Raw genomic sequence first — 19442 nt, 5'->3', positions numbered from 1 at the left:
TCCTGTGGCTGGAACAGTGTACAAGGCCAGTTTACGGAGATGAGGCTCGCGGTGGGCCGCAGCTTCTGGGCATTTGAATCGCCACTCACAACGTACCGACACCGCCACTATCAGGCACCTGAGGCCATAGCTATAGGTTACCTGAAGTAACAGGATAGTTGAACCAACGTATCGCGTGCCAAACAGTATCGATAGATTATCATATATAATAGTCATAGCTGGCCCATTACACATTTATATATATATCGATCACATACCCAGGTGGATGTAAGGCGCCCACCGGTTCGGGTCTGGATGTTCCTGTCGAAGTCGTTGAACCGCGGTGTCAAGCGCATACGGTACCGTATCCGGGTGAATGTACTCGGAGTCCCCGTCGAATATTTCCTTGTACACCGACTCCGCTACCATTGGCCCGTCCACGTCCTCCATGGACCTGGAGATGAGGGTCCGGTCAGCGTTGGCTGTCATGAGCTGAGAAGAGGCACGCACCATAACGTCGCGATGACGCTTTTGAATCCTGCGAAGAGCATGGCAGCAGCCAGATGAATCGTTTGATCTGGTTGATTCTACCGTGACCTCAATAAGCAAATGTTGACGACAATCAGCCTTGGACTATGTTACCTTGTCGCCTTTCGCCGTTTCACACGCGCTCAGGAATGCGAGGAACGCTCGTGGCAGCGGAATGGGCACGAGTTCCTCGATAGTGAGCAGCTTATCTCGCATGACGAAGCCGCTATTGAGCGGGCATTCAGCATCTTGACGACCGTGGCAGGCAAGGTGAAGTAGTGTCGCTTCTGGAAGTTTGTCCAAGAGCATCTGCGCCGTCATGCCGTTCTCCTCCCCGAACATTGCATCATCTTCTTGAGGGATCGTGATGCGCGTCCGAAAAGGCAGCGAACTCGCGACCCTCCTGATTTCATTTATCGTATGCGGCAAGTCGATCCAGTCATAGGTGAATGGACGTGGTACGGCGGCAAGCAACATTTTGGTTGTAGACCTCGCGACGGCCTCGTAGGATCGCCGAGCATTGATGAGCGCTCCTAGCGTCGGCGTGTAGGAAGACACAACGTAGTCCATGGACGACTCGCGATCGGTAGTGGCAGCATGAACAGGCAGATGCGTAAAATGTCCCGTAGGACACCACCACAGGCGAGGCCGATCTCGACCGACGGCTGGCTAGGGCGGAATGCGGATCAACCACGGAGCGCAACTGCGTATGACAACGCTCTCACCTTCAAATTCAAGGCTCGGAATACCGGGCTCACAACGCGCTCCCATAGGACAGTCAGAATGCCGTATATTCTGCTCGATTCAACCCGCGAGCCCGAGGTTTTCGGGACCTTGACGAGCTTCAAGCGAGCAGAGGAAAGACTTTTCGCCATGACGGCGTCCGATATCTCGTCGCTAGCGTCCTGAAGCCACTCGTCCGCAACGCCAGATAGGTGAAGAGTAATCGGGGAACTCTGGGGCGACTTCATGACGACGGCATAACACCCGGATGCGCTGGAAACCAAAACGACAACAGGTCCCTTCTCCGCTGCCAGCGCGAGCGAGGAAAATTCGTCGTGCATCATGAACCGCTCTAGTCCGAGGCCAGGCATGGCCCGGATTTGCTTGAGCAATAAGTTAAACTCGTCGCTCTGTTGCCTCCGGCGAGAGCTCTGCCTCTCTATGACGCGTCGATCCGAGACGCTATCAACGGATGGGTCGTCGCTGTGCTCGAGTTGCCGCGCAAGGGTCAGCAGGCGCTGGCGAAGGTGTACCGGGACGGAGTCGAAAGGAGAGCGCAAGCGAAGGACCTGAGTCCAGTATATAGCACGTCCCTGTTCGAGAATCTCCAGCGCCGTTTCTGGCCGGGATATCGCCAAGGCGTGAGCGGCACCTGTGATGGCGATGTTCCGTCCTATTCCGAGGGCTTGCAAGCGAGAAGGGAGGTCGACGCCAAGGAAGGCAACCCGAGGTAGCATGCCAACCACAGTAGCATACACACCCACGAGCTGTGCCCGTAACGATACGTCCGTAAGAAATACGGGGAGGTGATGGATTTCGATAAGTTGGAGAAGCCTGACTGCTTGCAATAGCCGGGGCCTCACGTCTTGATGGTCTTCCGTGATCCCTTGATAAATATAGTCCAAGGCGAGCGCAGGATTGCAATCTGGGTTGTTCTCGGCGAGATGCAGCTCAGCGATGTCCAAGAGGTAGCGGGAGCGATCGCGCCGACCGACAGGTAGCAGTGAAAGCGACTGCTGCATGATTCTGACTGCCTTCCCGGCATCGTCGCGTTGTCGAGTATGGTGATACAGGGCGTCGTAGGTCAATGCTAGAATGTGCATGAACGAGGGGTTTTTGCTCGCATACAAGGGATCCGCAGCTTCAGTTTCTTCGAGGATTCGAAGTGCGTGCTCGACGTCACACAAGCTCTGGTTGTGCTTTCCCCGCCGAAGGAGAGCGTCCGCTAACGTGCATGCAACCTCGACCTTCTCGCGAATGTTGGCGGTGACATAGGCCACGGAGTCCTCGCCAAGTTTGACAGCTTCCTCAAGATCTTCGGCGTGATGCAACGTCTGGTATCGCAGACAAAGCGCGTTAGCCAGATCTGCCGGGTCAAGCGGGTGATGCTTTGGCGAGCGGGCTTGGGAGATTTGGCGATACAATGAGATGGCCTCGTTGAGACTCTCGATGATGCCCGTCTCTTGGAAGTGCAGACATAGCGTGTTCGCGAGGTTATGCTGCGAAATGCAACGTCTGGGGTGGCTCGTTGGCAATAGTTCGAGCAGTTCGCGGTGAAGCTCAATTGACTTCTCCAAATCCGCAGGTAATCCGTGACGCTCGAACCGAATTTTGCAAGCAGTAGCCATGTTGTTGAGAACGCCGGGGTGCATGTCATGTTTGGGTGGGCATATACGGATAGCTTCCTCGTTGGTCCTTATCAACTCGTCCAAATCCTGGTCGGTGCCGAGAGCATGCGAAAAGCTGGCCATCAGGACGTTGATGAGAGATGTCAGACGATAGACACGGCGGCCAGGGACTGCGTGTTCTAGGGCGGCCTTTGCGATGCTATGCGCTTCTTCCAAATCTTCAGGGTCACCCGTGCAATGGAAACGATCCAACATCTGCGCGCTGAGCCTCTGCTCGATGAATCCACGCTCGAAGTGACGAGGCGGCAAGAGAGCTATCGCCCTTTTACCCAGCCGGATGGCATCCTCGAGCATACCAATGTCCCTACACCCCTCCCAGTGGAAGGACAAGGCGAAACCAAGCATGCCGAGGTAGTCGGCCAGGTTGAGTGACGTTGCAGGGATCTGCCCCAGGGCCTCTTCCAGGCACCTAGTGGATTCTTCGATAAAGACGGATTGTCTCGTCATTGCATAACGACGGACAAGGATTATGGCAAGAGTTCGGAAGGCAGGAGGGCGCAAGGGGTGGCCAGCAGGGCAACGTTGAAGCGTGGTTCGGGACATGCGCTCGGCGGCATCTCTGTCGTCCGACAAGCCGCAGTCGTCTGCGTTTAGCCGGAGTAATTCGGCATAGATCGTCCAAACGGTAGGACAAAATATGCCCTCGGCTTGGGATAGGTCAAGAGAATCTCTCCCGTAGCGCATGGCCTGCTCTAGGTCATTCTTAACACCCGTGAATTGGTATCTCCTGCGAATTGCAAGCGAGAGCTGGATGAGAACATGGTGCCGTTTGAGGCTCGACGGAGGAAGCCTGGCGTTGGATGCGTCGGAGTGTGGGAGGCGATCGTCCGGACAGGGTGCACTGACGAGAATAGACCTGTCTAAAAGAAGTGCTTCGCAAATTTCGATGGATCTGCTCAGGGGTTCCAGCGCCGTTTGCATAACGAATTCGTCGTACAGGCGAAGGGCAGTGTCCCAGGGTGGCCATGACCGTGCATGGCGGACTGGAGATGATCATGGCTTAGCGCTGCTCGGGAAAGCGCAGGTTTCGCATGCTCACCATCATCACATTCACAGTTTGGCACAGTTTCAGCGATGTTATCCCTATGGCCATGTACGGACGCCATCGCGTCAGGACTGACTGCCATGCCGGTTACATCCGCGCGCAGAGGAAGGTCGTCGACGCAATGACCACACCAGCAGGATAACCAACGTCTAAATTCAGTCCGACAGTTCGCTGCACTTCAGCAGACGCGACCGGACCCGCACCAATGAGCGGGATGATAGCTTAGGGCAAGCATTGATCAAGTCGGGAGTCCGAACATTTTGCACGCAGAAGCCACAGCGCGGGAAACCAGAGAGCACCGCCATGTCGTTGCATTCCGGGTCAGGCGCACGTCCGCTGTGAGCGTGAAGAAGGCTTTTTGGCGTTGGCCACGAGGCGAGCGTCTCCGGTGCGGTCGTGACCGTCGTCCAGCCTGAGACGACGGGCCACGCCGCCACCGTCACCGCCCGCCACCTTGGCGGCAGCGCGTCGGGGTGGCAGTGCTTCACGCGGGAGCGTGAGAACGGGCTGATGGGATCGGCTGCGCGGTCCGCCCGGCCCTGGCCAACTGACCGCGGGGACGGCGGTGAATACACATATAAACGCGAGTGCGTGCACTGGGTTCGGGCGTCTGCCTCTTCTTCGTCGCGTGCGCTTCTCAGAATGTCGCTTGGATGGGTCGCCTCTCCTGCGAGCGAGGACAGCAAGAATAGTCCGTTCCCCATCGCGTCGCCGTTAATCGCCCACCTTCCTCTTCGGGGCCCGTGGACACTCCCTATAATCCCAGTCAACACACGGCGCCGCCTGTTATGTCCCTTCCGTTGCGGATGTGAGAGAAAACGAGGTCCGATGCGCCCACCGGCTGCGCGCGCCCCATCTCCGAACCCGTTAGCAATGCCCTGGTCGAGGGCGCGCTGACGTCCGACACAATGCTCATCGCCCGCGCTGCCCGTGGAAGGCGACGTGGACCGAGGACTGGGGTCGTCCCCATCCTCCCGGCAGATTTCACCCGGCGGGGCCCATCGACCCACCCCAAACGTCTTCTTTGCTGACAAGCGACCAAAGCACGTTCGGGCACCGCTCTGGATTCCTGTTCCCCACCATCGTCGGGGTTCCTCGCTTCTCACGGGCTCTGTCGGAACAGTGAGCCAGGCGCGAGTGAGGGAGCGCATGCGGCTTGATCAGCATTGCCTTGCTTCCAGCGTCGCCTGGAAGTATTCGGTGTCCACTTTCGACCTCTTTCGACGCACCGAGTCCCCCGTCGGCTCGCGATCGCCGGCCCGATCACCAGCCCTGACGGACAGACCCTCCTCGTTGGCCGCAGACGACCCGACCCCCGGCTACACTTATCTCGCGTTGGGCGCGCGAATATTTCGTCCTCGGCCGGCAAAGCAGACCAACCTCATCCATCAGGCGGGGCCAATGCTCAAAAATGAGGGTGTGTGCGCCTTTCGATGGTCATCTCACACCTTGACTGGCACCCCCTTACAACCGGGCGGTGACCCTCGACTGAAAACATACTCACAACACCCAAAATCCACTCGATGCCGACGCTATTCTACGTACAGGGCGCGCCCGTGGGCGTCGTCGCGACCATGGTCGGCCTTCTCGCTTCGGTCGGCGGTCTCGTCTTCGGTTACGATACCGGACAGATCTCCGACATTCTCCTCCTCGACGACTTCAAGCAACGCTTCGCCATCTGCACAGATCCGACCGATGTCTCGACCTGCGCCTTTTCCAAGGTCAGATCCGGCGCAATCGTCGGTTTCTTCTCGGTTGGCACATTTTTCGGCTCCTTTGGCGCTGCCTACGTCTCGGATTTTCTCGGACGGAGAAGAACGATGATGCTCGCCTGTCTCGTATATATGGTCGGCCTCATCATCCAGCTATCTGCTTCGCACGCATGGGTACAATACGCGATGGGTCGTATGGTTGGTGGTTTTGGCGTCGGCACTCTCAGCGTCGTCGTTCCGATGTACCAGGGCGAAATGTCATTACCACAGTGAGTATCGCATCGTTCGCTGCGGCCACGCGAGGCTGACGATCTTTCAGAATTCGAGGCACCGTCACCGCCATGTATCAGCTCTTCGTCACCTTCGGCATCTTGCTTGCCAATTGTGTCAGCATTGGAGCTCGTTCGATCGACTCCTCAGGCTCTTGGCGCACCATTGTCGGCCTCGGTTTGATTTGGCCGCTTACCCTCATCTCCGGCATGATCTTCATGGTGAGCAACCTCCGTACAATCCAACATGCCCTCGCTGACGGTCTTCTCAGCCTGAAAGCCCACGTTGGCTCACCGGCAAAGGTCGTATGGATGACGCCCGCGTCGCGCTAGCGCGCGTACGTGCCATTCCTGCTGCAAATGCGGATCAGGACGAGACCATTGCCCGCGAAATGGATGCCGTCATCGCTCAGGCTGAAGCCGAGAAGGGAATGACCGCTGGCTGGCTCGACTGCTTCAAGCCCGGGCAGAAGACGCTCTACAGGACCATCCTCGGCATGGCTCTGCAGTCGTTCCAGCAACTCACCGGTGCCAACTACTTCTTCTACTTCGGCGCCACCATCTTCCAATCCGTCGGCATCTCCGACTCGTTCGTCACCCAGATCGTCCTCGGCGCCGTCAACTTCGTCTGCACGTTCGGCGGGCTTTACGTTCTCGGCCATTTCGGTCGTCGTTGGCCTCTTATTATCGGCGGCCTCTGGCAGTCGGCCTGGCTTTTCGTCTTCGCCGCCGTCGGCACCGCAAGAGACCCCACCAGCGACCAACAAATCGGTAGCGTTATGGTCGCCAGCGCGTGCATGTTCATTCTGTAAGCCAGGTTCCTCGCTCTTCCTCGATATCCCCGTGTTTATGCGATCATTTCAGCGGCTTCGCTACCACCTGGGCCCCTGGAACGTGGGTAGTCATTGGCGAGTCCTTCGGCCCTCGTACTCGCGCCAAGCAATCTGCACTCGCGACGGGCTCCAATTGGTTCTGGAACTTCCTCATCTCCTTCTTCACCCCTTACATCTCTGGCTCCATCGGCTACGCCTATGGCTTCGTCTTTGCCGGATGCAACCTTGCCGCCGCCCTCGCCGTCTCCCTCTTCTCCTATGAGAGCAGCGAGCTCACGCTCGAGGCCGTCGACATGATGTACAACGACCCCAACTGCAAGCCCTGGACGTCCCACCGCTGGGCACCGCCAGGCTTCAACACGCGGCAGGAATTCACCGCTGCTGAGGCGTCCGGCCACAAGTCCGGTGTCGATGTGGCACATCACGAGCACAAAATACTCACCGAGCACTCGCCCGCAGGCTCGGATGCGCACCTTCGCACTCACGCCGTATAGACTCGAAACCACGAATAGGGCGAAAAGTACAGGCGATGTATCATTAGTAATGGATAGAATAATGTAATCATCTCAAATTCCACTCAAACCTTCGGTTACGATGCGTATGGTCATAAGCTCAGGTATCACCGAGCCCATTTATGAGGGGGACGACACCGACGAAGCTCCTGCACAGCAGCATTAATTGACCCCACCTCATAGATCGAAGAACCGCGCTCGCTAGCTGTTCGCAAGGCTCCGGAAGTTCGCTATATCGTGTCCACGGCATAGCGGATGAACTTCCCGGCGTAGCGCCGCGATCTCCTTCTCCAGGTCGCTAAGGCTTCCGTTCCATAGAAACCGAAGGAGAGCGCGGTTTCGCGAGATCGAGGGCCTCCGTTAGATCGCTCTCGGAACCCTGCAGATCATAGCACCATTACAGGCATTGGTTGAGCATGTGCAGCGGCGCTTCGCACCCAGTGCTCCTCGGATCAGAGCTCTATGGCTTCTCTCATAAAACCAATCGCTGCCTCGACTACGGCAGGGTCGCGGCAGTATAGGAGAACGGCAACCCTCACCTTTTGTGGTGAGAATGCGCAGGAGATCATGGCAAATTCCAATACATTCGTAGGCGCGTTCAAATCGCGCCCTCGTACAATGTCTTGTGCAGTGCGATGGCATTGGCCCAAGGACAGGCACCTTCTGGAGAGTAGACTAACCTATGCATGAGCGGGCTCACCTAGGGGCATTGAAGAAAAGACGCGTACCTTCCTCGCACGCATACAATTTTGACCCCAGCCTTGGTTTCGAGAATCGACGTTGAGCTTGTTGTGTGCTCCAGTCAAGACACGAACAGCAAGCACGGTGCACGAAGGGAGGGTTGTAGCAGTCTTCCGTGGTCAAGACCCTAGAGACCTCGAGATCTTATCATGGCGGTATCGCATTGCTGCGTATCTGCCAATGCATCAGAGCGGGAGGTGAACAAGCAAGACTGGTCTGAATGCGCAGGCACAAACTCACTGCGATCTTGGCTTGCCAAGCATAGATGGGAGCTACGCATCGATGGTCATTTCCGGTCCGCAAAAAACGACAACCTTCGATCCTGTATACCCTCACAATCTATTGAGAGCAACGAGCTTCGGAGTTGCTGGTTGTGTTTTGCAGCTCAAGAGTTCAAGTCAATAGAGCAAACCGCGTCAACAACGCGGACGAAGGAACCACCAACTGAGGTTGCAATCGCAGTCCACGCGGGGGATGTCGGTCATGTCGCCGTTTCATACTTCTCTTTCAATATTGCGCTCAGAGAATCGTAGATGAAGGGAGAAACCATCGACATATCGAAAACGTGCAAAAGGACAAGAAAATGAGACGTATACACAAGCGAGTCCGTGATAGCCTCATCTCCGTCCGGGTCCACCACGACCATCATATCTAAGCCGTTTATTTGCCTCCAGAGGTACCCATGCCCATGACTGCCTTGAACGAATCGTATATCCACCACTGGAAGCCGGTGAGGGTACCGATCATGAGAATACGGGTGCCGAGACCCTTGGTGGCGAGGTTGACGATGCCGGTCTCGGAAGCAATCTGGCCGACGGACTTGCCCTTGTTCGCTGACTTGCCCATGAGGGACACGAGCGAGTCGGCAGGGTGGGAGACGATGGCGCAGACGACACCAGCAAGGTAACCGGAAGCGAAGGTAACACCGAGTTGGGTGCCCTTGCCGTAGGTGTCCTTGGGCGCGGTGAAGACGTGCTTGTAGAACAGCGAGACGATGTACTCGAAGAAGAAGAACTTGGCCATGGTGTAGGGGATCTGAAGAAAACGCGTTAGCCTCGAATTCTGGCGACGGAAGCAGAAGAACAACACTAACCTGGCGCGACCACAGGGGGACGAGGGAACCGAAGGGGTACTTGGTCTCAAGCTTGTTGGCCGACATGGCACGGAGAGCCTGGCCGAAGGGAACCGGGAAGGTGCCAGCGGGGCTGGTCTGGATGCGGACCTTGGTCATTTCGAGCGGGCACAAGGCGATGTCCGCAAAGACTTCGGCAGAGGCCGAGCCAGCGAGCCAGATGGCGGGCTTGTACTTGGCGGAGGTCTCTTCGCCGGCAAGGTTCATGTACGCATCCTTGAAGACCTCGTAGAGACCGTACTTGAACATGCCCTGGAGAGAGTAACCGACGAATGTCGGGCCGACGCCCTTCCAGAGACCGGCCTGACCCTCCTCGGCGACGATGGTCTTGAGACCAGCGCCGAGACCGTTGTACTTGCCAGGATTCACCTGTCGACGGAAGCTTTAAGTGCAGGCTCGGGACTGGTATCGCGCCGAAGCTCACCTGCATGTTACATTTTGTGACGTCGAGCGGGGTAATGCCGGCGTGAGTAAAACCACACGCAAGGGCACCGCCGAGCATGCACTTGGCGTAGTAGGAGGTGTCGTGGGGGACGGGGCCAAGGTACCTGTTCGAAGAGGTTGAGTTTGGTGTTCGGAAGACTGCCAGCGCGGCGGCACGGACCTCGCGTCCCACTTGACGGGCGGCTGGAGATGGGTCATCGCGGATTAGAGAAATATAGGATCTAGGGAATCTAACGGTGCTGGACTCTTCAAGTCCGAGCACGAGTGGGGGAGGATGGAGAGAGGTGGAGGAGAGGAAGTATCAAGCGCGACGAGCGGTGTGCCGAACAAATTTGGGTGTCCGCACGTCCCGGGGCCGTCCGACTGAGGGTGGGAAGACGAGTAAGAACGTTTGTGATGTCGGACTGAAGTCGGAACTACTGATCCATGTCAGTGCTGACCTGTTGTTGCGCGGGCGTAAGTAGACGAGCGTAAGCCGTGGAGGGGGGCGCTGGAGAATGGAATGGACCGTTGTACTTACGGCGGCTGACGGCGGCTTTGCGAGCATCACCCGGCGTTGACCAATCCGACGACGACCGTCGATATAAGCGGCCTCTCTCAGCCCGGATGGCCCGTACGCCCCGGGATCGGACTCCTGTCAAGAAACCATGTCCCCCGCCGCACTCGTAACCTCCGCCCCTGCCTCACCGACCTGCAAGCAACCCCCGAACAGGAAGTCTCTGTCCATGCCTGCCGAGGATTCTCCTTCAAAACCGTGGCGGCCCGTCCAAGCCAATCCTGTACCCGAGAGGTCCGAATTCGCGTTCGATTCTATGGAAGACGCCTTGGCCGCCTTCGCGAGCGGCGAGTTCCTCGTGGTCATGGACGACGAGGACAGGGAAAACGAGGGCGACCTGATCATCGCTGCCAGCGAATGCACCACCGAGAAGATGGCATGGATGATCAAGCATACGAGGTACGTTCGAATCCGACATGGGAGCATGAGAAGCACGCAATTCATCCCTTCGTTCGCAGCGGATTCATCTGCGTCGCACTACCGGGAGACCGCCTGGACGAACTCGACATCCCCCTGATGTTCCCGCAGAACCAGGAACGCCACCGGACAGCGTACACGATCACCATCGACTACAAGCACGGAACTACGACCGGGATTTCCGCTCATGACCGCGCCCTCACCGCCCGCATGCTTGCCTCTCCTTCCGTAACTCCCTCGTCGTTCACTCGTCCCGGCCACCTCGTCCCACTCCGCGCGGTAGACGGAGGAGTCATCGCCCGTAAAGGACACACCGAGTCTTCCGTAGACCTCTGCGAACTGGTCGGCTTGCCTCGCGTTGGCGTACTGTGCGAGCTGGTGAACGATGACGAGCAGGGGTCTATGGCACGCAGGGATGACTGCCGTCGCTTTGCGGACCGATGGGGGTTGAAGGTGATCAGCGTGGAAATGTTGGCTGAGTGGAAACGGCAACATTCGAGCTGACGAATGGGGCCGATGAGAGCTTCGTCCCAGCCAGCTGACAGTGTATGGCGTATTGGGGTGCCTGTAACGTTATTGAATCACAAGCAGACTGTTTTTCCTTCCAACACCTTACCGTACGAGCGATCGCCGAGCAAAGAGCACACAAATCAGTGGATGACGTCTGCCCGAGAGAGATCCAGCACCATGTCTTCCGTCGCGGATGCGATATCATCTGCGGGTACGGCCTTCCATCGTGCGCATGCCTGGAAATCGCAATGCTGTCAACGGCAGGAAGGACGTCGAATGGCAAGCTATACCTCATCGTATGCAGCAAGGAGCTCATTGACGTCGTCGTCCGTCTTCTCCAATTCTGTTACGTTGGCCTGTAGCTCGGCTTGTAGCGCAAGGTTGCCTTCTTCCATCTCACGAGAAAATGTGGGTGACAATAACGGCACGAAGTTTGGCGCTAAGAGATACTCACCTCCGCAAGCTCCTTTAACATTCGCTCCTTCTCCCTTTCTAATAATGGCACCACCCTGGCTACGGTCGCGGTTCTCGGTGGAAGATCTGGCCGCCACACATCTTTCTCATCGTCATCCGTCAGTGTGCCTGCTTCTCGTGCCTTGCGACGTGCGCGCGCTTCGGTAATGATGGCATGTAGCTCGTCCAAGTTATCCTTCAAGTTGTACTTGGCCAGGACGTCTTTCGAGTTCCTCTGCAGACGTAAGACGCGAAGGGATGTGTAACAAAGCAGGACTCACGGAAACGATGGTTTCCATATACTTGGAGACGTCGTTGTAAACTTCCCTCGCGCGTACCGGCTGCTCCTCGCACAATAGGGGAAAACATGCTTGGAAGTCTTCGTAACTGATCCAGGACTCAGAGAGATCTCGCCTCATTAAGGCGGCGACAAGACTCACGTCCACTTATGCGAAACGCGCTGTATGGCGAGCTCCAATGCGTCCTGAAAGTAGGCCCATCGCTGGCTGCCTTGGCTGTCGTTAGATGCTGCCATCGACGCGACAAGCAGGCCGTGTTTGATCTCGTGACTCGCGTCTTCCCCAGGTCTTCATTGCCAATGCCAATATTGTCTCACTGCAGATCTCGTGTGATATTGCTGATGATACATAAGTATTTGCACATATTAAAACTCGTTGGAGTGCTTCTGATGATCTATGGATGCAGCAGAGATGTGTGCGACAGTCAGATTGTGAGAAAAGTGTATGTACGTCCGGCTGAAACGAGCTATAATGGCGGCAATGGCCTCCGGCATTGGGGGCAAATATTCTGATAACGCGGTCAGAGGCGTACGCAAAGGTTGATGATGATAGAGTCACCTTAATTGCCAGCCACTGTTCCAAACATGCCGTATGCTGCCAGTTCATCGAGTTTCAGTTCTCCTTAAGGGGGAAGACTAAGGAATGTTGTAGACTACACTCACGAAGAGATGGTGACACGGCGCCAAACTGTAATGCTTCCTCCCGCCTACCGCCCGCCGGACCAAGCCATCTCGTTCGTCTCCTGGCTTGGCCGCCGATGTCTGTCCGCTAGACGAGTCGCTGATGAGAATGGCGTCCATGCAGATTGAACAATCTCCCAGAGATTTCTCAGGCGCCTCGGCATCAGGGAGCAGCATGGGTGGGTGATAGTCGTACGCGGGTGAAACAGCCATCTGCAGAATTTGTGAAAACGCAGAACCAAGATTGCACATTGCTGCGATGCGTACGGATTTCGGGAGGAAGAAAGACGGCCCCCATATTTCTTGCAATGTAAGAACAACTAATTCAAGGCAGACAATCGTCGCTATAGCCCATATCCACGCTAACGAATATACGTCAGCAGTTGCGCTCGTGAGTACAAATAAAACCCACGCCTTGGTTCGACCTCCAGAACGTTGTCCGGGCACGCCAAGAAGTCTGAAAGGCATCAGGCCCGAGAACGCACGTGTAACGGTGCCTGCACTCACATAACGCGATTGCTAATCGACAAGCTGTAGTGCCGACGAGATACTCCATGGAAATGCCGCTTGTCCTGCCTCTCCTGGCAGAGCGCACGATCAACGGCAGCCAGAAAAAGGTGTACATGGTTCCAGTGAAGAAAAACGCAAGACTGGGGGCAAGGATGGTGTGAACAATGACGAGCAGCAGGACAGCCATGATTAGCCCTTGCATTAAAGGTCCAAAGTCAGCCTCAACGGAACAAACTATGACTCCAAACGTACATAGACGGGCCTGGGGATCTGTGCGAACGTAGTTGAGGTAGGGGCCAAGGAAGGAAGGTAGTAGTATTGAAGTTGGATTGTTGTTGGTGGTGGGGGTAGCAGGCACTTCGCCCGCAGGTGCCCCCTCGACGGGAGGAGTGACGGAAGGCGGTGCAGTGGTGCGAGCTGTCGGTATCGGTGTCGCAACTGTCGCAGCCGCATCCTCGGGTGCTTGTATTTGATAAACCAACAAAGCAAATTGCTACGGCTGATGAGTATATCATGCACGACCCGATGCATAGTGGACATACCGTTTCTGCCACGAAGAGCGCAAATGCTAGGAAAGCAGGCGCAAATAACGATACCGACGCCCTTCCATCTGTCAATAGCGAAAAGGTGATGTGCTGTCCCAAACGGATTCATCCTAGTCACAGTGGTGCAGATGACAGAAACGCTCACCCCTGCGAATGCCACGGAATCTACGACGGCCTGTGAGAGGAAAGGCCAACGGGAGACACGAGCGATGCCTGCTGGCGTTCGACTGCGTTGCACTTGACGCGAAAGAAGGATGAGTATGATGAGATACATCATAGCAGATGCACCCGCGTCTGCGTATGCGTCACATCAGTCAAGTTGGAAACAGCGGAACAGTCAGATTCCTACAGGTGGTGACTTTGCGATACCACTTCCTGGTACTACGGTGGGCGTTAGTTCTTCTCGGTCATGGAGCATCGCCGACACCTCACCTAATGCCATCCGCTTGGAACTCCATCGCAAAACCGCAATCCTTACTGATGAGTACGCCATCAATATGCATTGCTGGCGCTCTAGCAACACTGGCTCCGGTAGGCTTTTGGTTTTCCGCTTCCACCTCGCGAAGAGCAACCTCGGGAATGGGTATAGCGGCAACCTGGCCGAAGAGATAGAGATTGCACGACGATTTCGGTGCGGACTCTGACACATAATCAGATGCAAGGGCTGGCTCTAATGCGAAGGACAACGTACCCGAATCAGACGGAGAATCCGCATCCAAATTACCGGAATCGATCAGGTCCTTGATGCGAGATATACGAGAGGCGAGCTCGACCTCTATGACTAGTGCAGTGTCGTTGACATGCGTGGCGGGGACGAGAGCAGGGAGGAGACGCATATCGGGATGCTTCCTGGCAATGCTATGGTCAGTAACGGGGTCAGACGAAGACCACAAGCCCATACCCTGTGGAGTCGGCTAGCCCATAGATTGATCCGTTCTGAACGAAGTGGACGCCTTCATAGAATAGGCTCAAATCTTCTCCAGACGCAGTATCCGTGAGTTCGATCCTGCCCTGTACATCAACTAGTCAGAGCTTGCAAGCATAGCGTCAAACCACTTACGTGAACTATGGCTATGTCTCGAGAGACCTGACTAGGATCGCGGCCGTATATTTCTGTTTTGCTCGCAGGTAAATTGTCCGTGACACTGAGTCCAACCTTAGTCGATGCCGCCCAGTTCCAAGTGCCGATGTTTTCAGCAAGTGCCGAAGCGTTACTGCCAGCCATAAATGTGTCCGCTGCTGTCTTCCAAGGAGGCAAGTCCGGGGCAGTGAGGTTATGAATCAACGCCTTGCCATGGAAGTATCCGGTTATATTGCTATAGTAAGCCTCTAGAGCAGGATCAAGCGTTCCAGGGAGATTTATCAAGGATGGGAGGAGTGTGTTCAATCCAATAGGTTTGGCTGGCTGAATTTTTGAGTTGACTTATACATCCAGAGAGCATTGTCATGTTACTCGCCATCGTGAAGTTAGATTCCGTACTATTGATCCAAGCCGAGAAGTTGGATAACTGGTTCTCCATAGACTTCATAGCGTCGACGTACTGCACGCGCGTTGCCTCATTCTCGCTATTGCGATTTGTGATGACAAAGAGAAGAAAGCTCATGACGAGTAAGGAAGAGACGGATCCACGCTGGCGTCTACGATTCTGTAGCCCATCGCTGCCGTTGTCCGTAGAGCCAGTGACGTTGGTAACGTCCGGAGCTTCCGGGCCCGCTTCTGACGTTTGTTGAGGTTGGCTCATATTGCATCGACTTGCGGTTCACGCTGTGGTGGATAGGCCCCGGCTTGCCTCAGCCATAGGAGAAAGCAAATGCAAGAATGTGAGCGAGTCGGTCACGATGTGATTCAGGCAGCGGAAACACAGTGCGCTGCCACCGCACACTTTCAGGCTATATTTAGTATGCGCACAATATGTAGTGATTCCCAAGAGGCTCAGATATACTTGGGGCTGGTATCACTTCCATAGCTTGGCACGTCCGATGCTCATATGAAATTCATCCGTAACAGCTGAAGCGATTGTACAAGGAGAAAATACTAGAGAGGATCTGAAGGGGGCTTCACGTTACAGGAAATAGGCATAATTTCGAGGGGAGCGGATGAGACAAAAACCAGCGACGGGTTGGCGTGAAGACTACGGGATGAACGACGAGCTCTGAAAGAAAATAACATAGTCAGGCGGTACAGGCAGGTGGCCTCACATTTTCGCCTTTAGGATGTCTACTACTTCCATGCGATGCAGATCGTCCTTGACAATCTCCAAGAATTTGTCCTTATGGTGGTGTTTGATGCGGAAGAAGACTCGGGCACTCCCTGGATGGACACCGCAAGTCAGTTGCCGTCACAAGCTTCCGTTCACGACATAAGTACCTTCGTTTGCATCCCAATCCCCTTGAGCGTTCTTCGTCGGATTACCAGGCCAAATGCGGAAGTATCTCTCCCAAGAGTCGTAAACATGAAAACGGGCCTTGCCAGGGTAGCCAAAGTGGCATCCTGTCCACGGTACACTGTGGAACTAGATTGAACATGGGAAGTACAGCCATGTACAGCCATCACATACCAATACAAGTTATTGGCCGCTACCCCACCCTCCCAAGGAAACCACCATTGGCAACGATTTGCGTTCGAGCTACGTGTGTATAATTCTTCAGAGATTGCTACGGCCCGCCGACAGTAATCAGGGTCACGGGTTTTGCTGATCGTGTCACGGACAACTGTAGCGATACGTCTGCGAATTGAGGGGACCTCAGTGAATGTAACATGCATGCGCATGAGATGCGCACGAACCCGACGTCGAGCTTGGCTTCATCAGGAATCTTATCCGAAAAGCGCGTCAGGGTGATGTTACCCGCGGACGTGATGGGCGGTGGAGTATAGTCGCACCCAGGGGCCGCCGAAACCCCGCGGTACTGATACAAGTTAGCAGGACTGAGGTAGCATTCAAGAGGTATGCGAACGTACGTCCACGACGTTCATGAGCCAACTAGCCGGGACCTGTTCTGTGCGATTCAGAACAGTGATCAAGTAAGCCGTCAGCGCATCTTGCGTGCTAATCTTGACGCCCGCGTGCTTCTCTGCCATCAAGCGCATCTTCTGCAATTGATCCTTGCTAAACTGCAAATCGATCCGGGAGGTGGTCTCGAGCATTTGCGTGTACATGGCGAAGAAATGCTCTGGTGCATAATCAACCGCCAAATGGGGCACCAAGGGAATAGTATCCAGCAACGCAGACCGTTCGAGGGTAGGCGGCTTTGTAGTATACTTCTCGAAAGTGGGTATAAACCTAGGTGGAAGGCCGAGGTAATGGCGGTGCAGATTGTCGCAAAATCGCCAGAGCGATAGCCCATCGCCTGAGAACAGAGCCAATATCAAATCAACGAACTGTCGGGAGCAGCAGGTCGTCGCACCAAGCAGATGGCACCAGCTCATGCTGAAGCTCCATTCATTCGTTGCCTCCCAGTATGTGTATTTACATCTGACCAGCGGTTCGTCGTTGTTGCTGGTGGGAGCAAATCCCCACGGGAGCTGGTCGATGAAGTCGGGGTGACGTTCATGCATGAACTCCACTTCGGGCCTGGGATCCACCGAGGTGCGATGAATGGTGATGGGAATGGCGGAATTTGTCAGTGCAATATGCCATTTCCCAGTGTCTGGATCAGATTTAAGGCGTCCGGCAGCGTGAGGGTAGTCGTGGAGAGTTGCTGAGTATGCCGTCTTGAGCCTTGGGAGGTCAAGAGATCCAGGCAAAAACCATCCTCCATCGAGCTGACGCGTTGTCAGTAGTCAGTCGCTAAAACAGAGATAAACCTCATGCTTACGCTGGCAAAAATGAGATCAGTTCCAGGAATGGGTAATCTGTCTACGTCACCGAGAACGGTGGGCACAACGGGCTTCACCCAATGCACGTTAGGCGACCCATCGTGCGATTCGGGCTGGACGCCTTCGGGGTACTGAGGAAATTCCGACATAATGAGTAGGGCGGCCCGAAACCTTCGCCTGGCACGTACTTATGATAGTACTGATGCGGCCAGGTGGGTCGTGCCGGAGAGGGAAGCTCTTTGGTTTGGGACTGGCTGGCGGAAAAATCACAGCGCGCGCCGACGACTTGTCTGTCGCGAATCTCGAGAATCGCGGTCACGTTATCTTGAGGGAAGCGCCCGTTGGTAATGCCACTTTCTGTTGAGTATCACTGGGTGACTATTACTTGGACGCAGGCACGTAATGTTGATAGCAATGCAGCATGCACCTGAGAGACTATAAGCGCAGCTGACTCCAGCGCAGGACTATACATATGCAGAACAACCATTGCTCTGAAACCTACCCGCTGTCGGTAAGCGTGATACACTCCCATCATTGCGTTGCCCTCAAACTCCTCGCCGCAACATACCAGAACGTGGCGATGTTGAGTGCCTGGAGTGATAGCGTCTAATGTTGGCCTGTGGCTTTCATCTTGATCGCGCCGCTCGAGACACCGGACAAACAGGTATCACAAACGCCAGTCACGCGGTCGGTACCTATACTTATTCAACATCAGCGAGCGACGGCATGGAGCCAGGATACCCTGACCTGATAGATCGAATTTTGCAACGGCTCATTTTTGCGTATCCATCCCAACCACAAGACGTACTCAATGCCCATGGGTCTCTTCTCATCCCTAATCTCATAGCCACTGGAAAGGCTCCAAATCTCCCACTGTCCGCTACGTAGCCATAGCTGCAGAAATTCGCGCACGACATCCTCAGCCCGAAGCTCTGCCACGATGAGCGCTGGACTGCCTCCAGAGCAAAGATGCTCAAGCGTGCATATGAGCGCCGGCAGGAGGGACGGATGGTATATGCAATCCACCACCAGGACGAGATCTGGTGGGCCCGCCTCAGGCGCTGGGAAGAGGCGGCAGCGAGATTCCAGCGGGGTGGATTGCAGCGCGAGCCAGTCCAACGATTCGGTGGAAATATTATGAACCGGGATGTTGGTCGAGTTCAGCATAAGATTTTTGCGGATGAGGTCCATCAAGCTCTCTATATCGGTGACGGTGTAGTGACGGACGAGGGAACCGAATGCGAGGGCGAGCAAGCCAGTTCCCGCGCTTGACAAATCCACTTGAGTATATCGGCGAGTGCAGTACAGGACAACAGACGACAAACCCTAGCTCCAGAACATGGGAGTCTTGCAATTTATCTGGGTCTATCAAGGGAGTTTCCGGGCGGCCGTAGCGCTGACGCAGAACGTACTGCGCGAAATCGACACTACGAAGAGCATGGAGTCGGAAACGGGACGGTGTTGTTGATTCAACCTTACCTCGCCCGCCAGAGGACGCTACCGGTGTCGCCTTTCCGGCTGCGCAGCGCGGTCTTGTCTTGAGCCAGCACGATATCCAGCGCCATGCGCGAACCTTCTGGTTGAGACTTTGCCTTTCTCCTTGACTTTCTCCGAGAAGTCGCAGATTCACTGACTACCCCATCGGACTCGGTAGCGACGTCATATTCGAGATGAACGTTGAGAGTATCTTGGCGAGAGTCAACAGAACCAAGCCCGCGGAATGCTGTCGATCCGTCGGCTTGGGGCCGACTTGCGAGGACGCTGTAGAGAAGGAAGACCTGCTGCTTGGGTTAACAAGACGCGGCGACGAGGATGAGACTACGATGTGCCTCTTCGTCCGCATCGACCACCCGAACGGCACCTGGAGGCAGCTGGACGCAGGACGCGGAATGGGCCATTTATGCACTGGTTGGAGTGAGACGATCAGATGATCAGCGCTCAGCGGGGGCCAAGATATTTGCGAGACGGATGCCCAGCCGGGTTACGGCATGCTGGTTTGCCCAGGGTGGACTAATATTGCTGCAATGGCGAGGGCGCGGTGGAGGTACT

At 55.5% G+C, this 19442-nt stretch overlaps 8 protein-coding genes across 8 annotated transcripts; 2 read left to right on the top strand and 6 right to left on the bottom strand.

The window, feature by feature from the left end:
- Positions 1–249: 249 nt before the first annotated feature.
- Positions 250–4024, bottom strand: PUNSTDRAFT_133202 (uncharacterized protein; the record flags this gene model as incomplete). Its single annotated transcript, XM_007382616.1, has 5 exons — positions 250–433; positions 490–566; positions 622–1176; positions 1233–3901; positions 3958–4024. 5 exons carry the CDS (start codon positions 4022–4024, stop codon positions 250–252), a joined length of 3552 nt encoding a protein of 1183 aa, XP_007382678.1.
- A 543-nt stretch (positions 4025–4567) lies between these two features.
- Positions 4568–7365, top strand: PUNSTDRAFT_101204 (general substrate transporter). The gene is made up of 4 exons (XM_007382615.1): positions 4568–5944; positions 5995–6166; positions 6217–6752; positions 6809–7365. The coding sequence occupies exons 1-4, from the start codon at positions 5487–5489 to the stop codon at positions 7269–7271; spliced, it is 1629 nt and encodes a 542-aa protein (XP_007382677.1). The 5' UTR covers positions 4568–5486; the 3' UTR covers positions 7272–7365.
- A 1137-nt stretch (positions 7366–8502) lies between these two features.
- PUNSTDRAFT_119915 (mitochondrial carrier protein) lies at positions 8503–9889 on the bottom strand. The gene is made up of 4 exons (XM_007382614.1): positions 9767–9889; positions 9587–9710; positions 9124–9531; positions 8503–9065 (listed from the first exon to the last, which is right to left on the bottom strand). The coding sequence occupies exons 1-4, from the start codon at positions 9802–9804 to the stop codon at positions 8691–8693; spliced, it is 945 nt and encodes a 314-aa protein (XP_007382676.1). The 5' UTR covers positions 9805–9889; the 3' UTR covers positions 8503–8690.
- A 256-nt stretch (positions 9890–10145) lies between these two features.
- Positions 10146–11224, top strand: PUNSTDRAFT_101198 (uncharacterized protein). Its single transcript, XM_007382613.1, has 2 exons — positions 10146–10561; positions 10621–11224. The coding sequence occupies exons 1-2, from the start codon at positions 10254–10256 to the stop codon at positions 11081–11083; spliced, it is 771 nt and encodes a 256-aa protein (XP_007382675.1). The 5' UTR covers positions 10146–10253; the 3' UTR covers positions 11084–11224.
- Positions 11225–11229: 5 nt separating this feature from the next.
- On the bottom strand, positions 11230–12077 carry PUNSTDRAFT_133198 (uncharacterized protein; the record flags this gene model as incomplete). Its single annotated transcript, XM_007382612.1, has 5 exons — positions 11230–11325; positions 11380–11484; positions 11544–11777; positions 11824–11929; positions 11983–12077. 5 exons carry the CDS (start codon positions 12075–12077, stop codon positions 11230–11232), a joined length of 636 nt encoding a protein of 211 aa, XP_007382674.1.
- A 190-nt stretch (positions 12078–12267) lies between these two features.
- PUNSTDRAFT_85742 (uncharacterized protein) lies at positions 12268–15216 on the bottom strand. Its single transcript, XM_007382611.1, has 15 exons — positions 15030–15216; positions 14637–14977; positions 14478–14587; positions 14268–14425; positions 14009–14216; positions 13926–13957; positions 13722–13870; positions 13574–13666; positions 13284–13524; positions 13029–13226; positions 12934–12978; positions 12789–12883; positions 12504–12734; positions 12400–12435; positions 12268–12349 (listed from the first exon to the last, which is right to left on the bottom strand). Exons 1-15 carry the CDS (start codon positions 15178–15180, stop codon positions 12308–12310), a joined length of 2130 nt encoding a protein of 709 aa, XP_007382673.1. The 5' UTR covers positions 15181–15216; the 3' UTR covers positions 12268–12307.
- Positions 15217–15577: 361 nt separating this feature from the next.
- Positions 15578–17132, bottom strand: PUNSTDRAFT_51677 (uncharacterized protein; the record flags this gene model as incomplete). The annotated part of the gene is made up of 6 exons (XM_007382610.1): positions 15578–15887; positions 15945–16081; positions 16135–16302; positions 16362–16483; positions 16536–16924; positions 16982–17132. 6 exons carry the CDS (start codon positions 17130–17132, stop codon positions 15772–15774), a joined length of 1083 nt encoding a protein of 360 aa, XP_007382672.1. The 3' UTR covers positions 15578–15771.
- PUNSTDRAFT_119912 (uncharacterized protein) lies at positions 17129–19291 on the bottom strand (the record flags this gene model as incomplete). The annotated part of the gene is made up of 8 exons (XM_007382609.1): positions 17129–17339; positions 17393–17524; positions 17582–17820; positions 17896–18088; positions 18141–18660; positions 18719–18820; positions 18873–19171; positions 19223–19291. The coding sequence occupies 5 exons, from the start codon at positions 19289–19291 to the stop codon at positions 18074–18076; spliced, it is 1005 nt and encodes a 334-aa protein (XP_007382671.1). The 3' UTR covers positions 17129–17339; positions 17393–17524; positions 17582–17820; positions 17896–18073.
- Positions 19292–19442: the final 151 nt, after the last annotated feature.

Source organism: Punctularia strigosozonata (assembly GCF_000264995.1).
Source record: "Punctularia strigosozonata HHB-11173 SS5 unplaced genomic scaffold PUNSTscaffold_5, whole genome shotgun sequence".
Lineage (NCBI taxonomy): Eukaryota > Fungi > Basidiomycota > Agaricomycetes > Corticiales > Punctulariaceae > Punctularia > Punctularia strigosozonata.
This window is presented reverse-complemented; position numbering and strand designations above follow the sequence as displayed.

What these genes read in the sequence shown, in the direction of transcription:
- PUNSTDRAFT_119915 (XM_007382614.1), bottom strand. Translation starts at nt 9,804, where the DNA reads ATGACCCATCTCCAGCCGCCCGTCAAGTGGGACGCGAG. An exon ending in CCCGTCAAGTGGGACGCGAG is followed by an intron (nt 9,711 to 9,766) that starts GTCCGTGCCGCC and finishes CTCTTCGAACAG; the next exon opens with GTACCTTGGCCCCGTCCCCC. An exon ending in TCACAAAATGTAACATGCAG is followed by an intron (nt 9,532 to 9,586) that starts GTGAGCTTCGGC and finishes TTCCGTCGACAG; the next exon opens with GTGAATCCTGGCAAGTACAA.
- PUNSTDRAFT_85742 (XM_007382611.1), bottom strand. Translation starts at nt 15,180, where the DNA reads ATGAGCTTTCTTCTCTTTGTCATCACAAATCGCAATAGCGAGAATGAG. An exon ending in GGATTCTCCGTCTGATTCGG is followed by an intron (nt 14,217 to 14,267) that starts GTACGTTGTCCT and finishes ATTATGTGTCAG; the next exon opens with AGTCCGCACCGAAATCGTCG. An exon ending in GTATCGCAAAGTCACCACCT is followed by an intron (nt 13,871 to 13,925) that starts GTAGGAATCTGA and finishes ACGCATACGCAG; the next exon opens with ACGCGGGTGCATCTGCTATG.
- PUNSTDRAFT_101204 (XM_007382615.1), top strand. Translation starts at nt 5,487, where the DNA reads ATGCCGACGCTATTCTACGTACAGGGCGCGCCCGTGGGCGTCGTCGCG. An exon ending in GGCGAAATGTCATTACCACA is followed by an intron (nt 5,945 to 5,994) that starts GTGAGTATCGCA and finishes ACGATCTTTCAG; the next exon opens with AATTCGAGGCACCGTCACCG. An exon ending in TCTCCGGCATGATCTTCATG is followed by an intron (nt 6,167 to 6,216) that starts GTGAGCAACCTC and finishes CGGTCTTCTCAG; the next exon opens with CCTGAAAGCCCACGTTGGCT.
- PUNSTDRAFT_101198 (XM_007382613.1), top strand. Translation starts at nt 10,254, where the DNA reads ATGTCCCCCGCCGCACTCGTAACCTCCGCCCCTGCCTCACCGACCTGC. An exon ending in TGGATGATCAAGCATACGAG is followed by an intron (nt 10,562 to 10,620) that starts GTACGTTCGAAT and finishes CTTCGTTCGCAG; the next exon opens with CGGATTCATCTGCGTCGCAC.